This window comes from Colobus angolensis, unplaced genomic scaffold (assembly GCF_000951035.1).
Source record: "Colobus angolensis palliatus isolate OR3802 unplaced genomic scaffold, Cang.pa_1.0 Scaffold21, whole genome shotgun sequence".
Lineage (NCBI taxonomy): Eukaryota > Metazoa > Chordata > Mammalia > Primates > Cercopithecidae > Colobus > Colobus angolensis.
The window spans coordinates 8669470-8671443 of record NW_012115266.1 but is presented as its reverse complement, the minus strand read 5'-3'; the positions used below and the strand labels follow the sequence as shown (position 1 = coordinate 8671443).

The 1974-nt window shown below is 53.3% G+C and overlaps 1 protein-coding gene across 1 annotated transcript in view; it reads right to left on the bottom strand.

Moving 5' to 3' along the window:
* VWCE (von Willebrand factor C and EGF domains) overlaps positions 1–1974 on the bottom strand; it is a 49188-nt gene that overhangs the window by 36468 nt on the left and 10746 nt on the right. Inside the window, 2 exon segments of the mRNA XM_011942792.1 lie at positions 22–150; positions 1022–1138. Coding sequence (XP_011798182.1) covers positions 22–150; positions 1022–1138 — 246 coding nt within the window.

Sequence of the window (1974 nt, the reverse complement as noted above, 5' to 3'; positions counted from 1 at the left end):
AGGGGAGGAGGGGGGCTTCACCTTCACAGGACACGCGGTCAGCTCGGAGCCTGAAGCCAGGTCGGCATGTGCATAGGAAGCTGCCCACGGTGTTGTGGCAGGAATGGTGACAGACTCGCCTCTCCAATGGCCTCCGACACTCGTTTACATCTGCGGGAGAGCCTCGCTGCGGACAGCTGCTTTGTTTGGGGTACCGAGCCCTTCTTCCGCCCATCCCTTAGCTCAAAAGACTTGGGGAGTTTCCCTGCCACGTTCTTACAGGGTCCATCCCTGCCCAAGGTGCGGGATGTGACTCAGGCAGTTGGGAGCGGGGTTGAAATCTAGTGCTAGTCTTGTTGATAGGTTCATATATCCAGCAGGCATTTCATGCGAGTATCAGAGACTCAGCCCCAGCACTATGCAGCGGTAATTAATTGCTGCCTGGTGGGGATAAATCCCGCTGAGAGGCTCATCTGCAAACCTTCCACCCTCCCGTTTTTCTTTCCAAAAAAAGTCTCAAAACTCACTGAGCTGCTCAAGGTAGGCTTCGGGACAAATACCTAACTCCGCTAAAACAAGGTCTTTTTTCAGGCCCATGGGACCCCACCTTCAGCCCATGAGCCAAGCTCAAACCAAACATGCCAATCCCTTTCTGGAAATTTCTGCTAATGGGCTGAGAAAACAGGGTCTCCTTCTAAACCAGAGGAACCAAGACATAACGTGCTTTATTTACCAAGGGGAGCAAAGGCAGCCAAGAAAATGGGTGAGCAGAGAGGAATCCTTGGGGTGTATCTGGGAGAGGAGCGGAAGAGAAACATAACAGGATGAAAGTGGCAAATGGCCAGGAAAAGTCCAAGACAGGGTCTTTGTGCAGAGCCACGCCAACCCCAGGGACAGGCAGGCTCTGAGCAAAGGCTCAAGCCCCTTCAGGCTCCAGAGGACCAGAGGTCTGATTGTTAACCTTCCCGGGTCCCTGGGCTCCCTCTCCATCTTCCTGATTGGCAGCCTAAGTGTGCAGACCACAGCGTCCTCCCCGCCTTACCTACACAGGAGTGCCGGTTGCCATGAAGGTGGAAGCCAGTTCGACAGGAACACTTGTAGCTGCCAATGCTGTTTTTACATCTCTGCTGACAGGGAGTCCCTAGGCATTCGTCAGTGTCTGGCAGGAAAAGGGACAAGACTGGGGTTCATTTCCCCAACAGAACTTTGGAAACGTGTGGTCCCCTCTTCCTCTCTCATCTCCATCTCCTATCCCACACAGGGCTGTGGGGAATCACCTTAGCTGCCACTCTTCTGCACTGCCCACATCCAGTCCTAAATACTCTCTGGACCAGCCCATGTCTCTCATCCTCACTGCTACCCCTTGGCCTGGCCACATTCATCTCTAGTCTGGAGAATAGCCACAGCCTCCAGTGTGTCTCTCTGTCTCTACCTAGGTTCCTTCAAGTCATCCTCTGCACAGCCTCCAGGATGTTCTGACCAAAGGGCACTTCTAATCAGGGCCCTCCCTGCTCAAAACCCCTCCGCTGCTCCCACGGGTCACAGACCTCATCTTAGGGTAAGACATCAATGCCGCCCCACAGCTCACGACACCTTTGAACATAGTCCTGGTTGCCTTGCCCACCTCCTTCCTTGCCCCTGACCTTCACTCTGGCTTAAATTCTTTTATTGTTTGTTTGTTGTTGTTGTTGTTGTTTGAGACAGAGTGTCGCTCTTTTTGCCCAGGCTGGAGTACAATGGCACAATCTCAGCTCACTGCAGTCTCCATCTCCTGGGTTCAAGCAGTTCTCCTGCCTCAGCCTCGCAAGTAGTTGGGATTACAGGCACGCGCCACCACGCCTGGGTAATTTTGTATTTTTAGTAGAGATGGGGCTTCACCATGTTGGTCAGGCTGGCCTCAAACTCCTGACCTCAGGTGATCCACCTGCCTTGGCCTCCCAAAGTGCTGGGATTACAGGCATGAGACACTGCACCTGGCCACTGGCTTAAATTCTT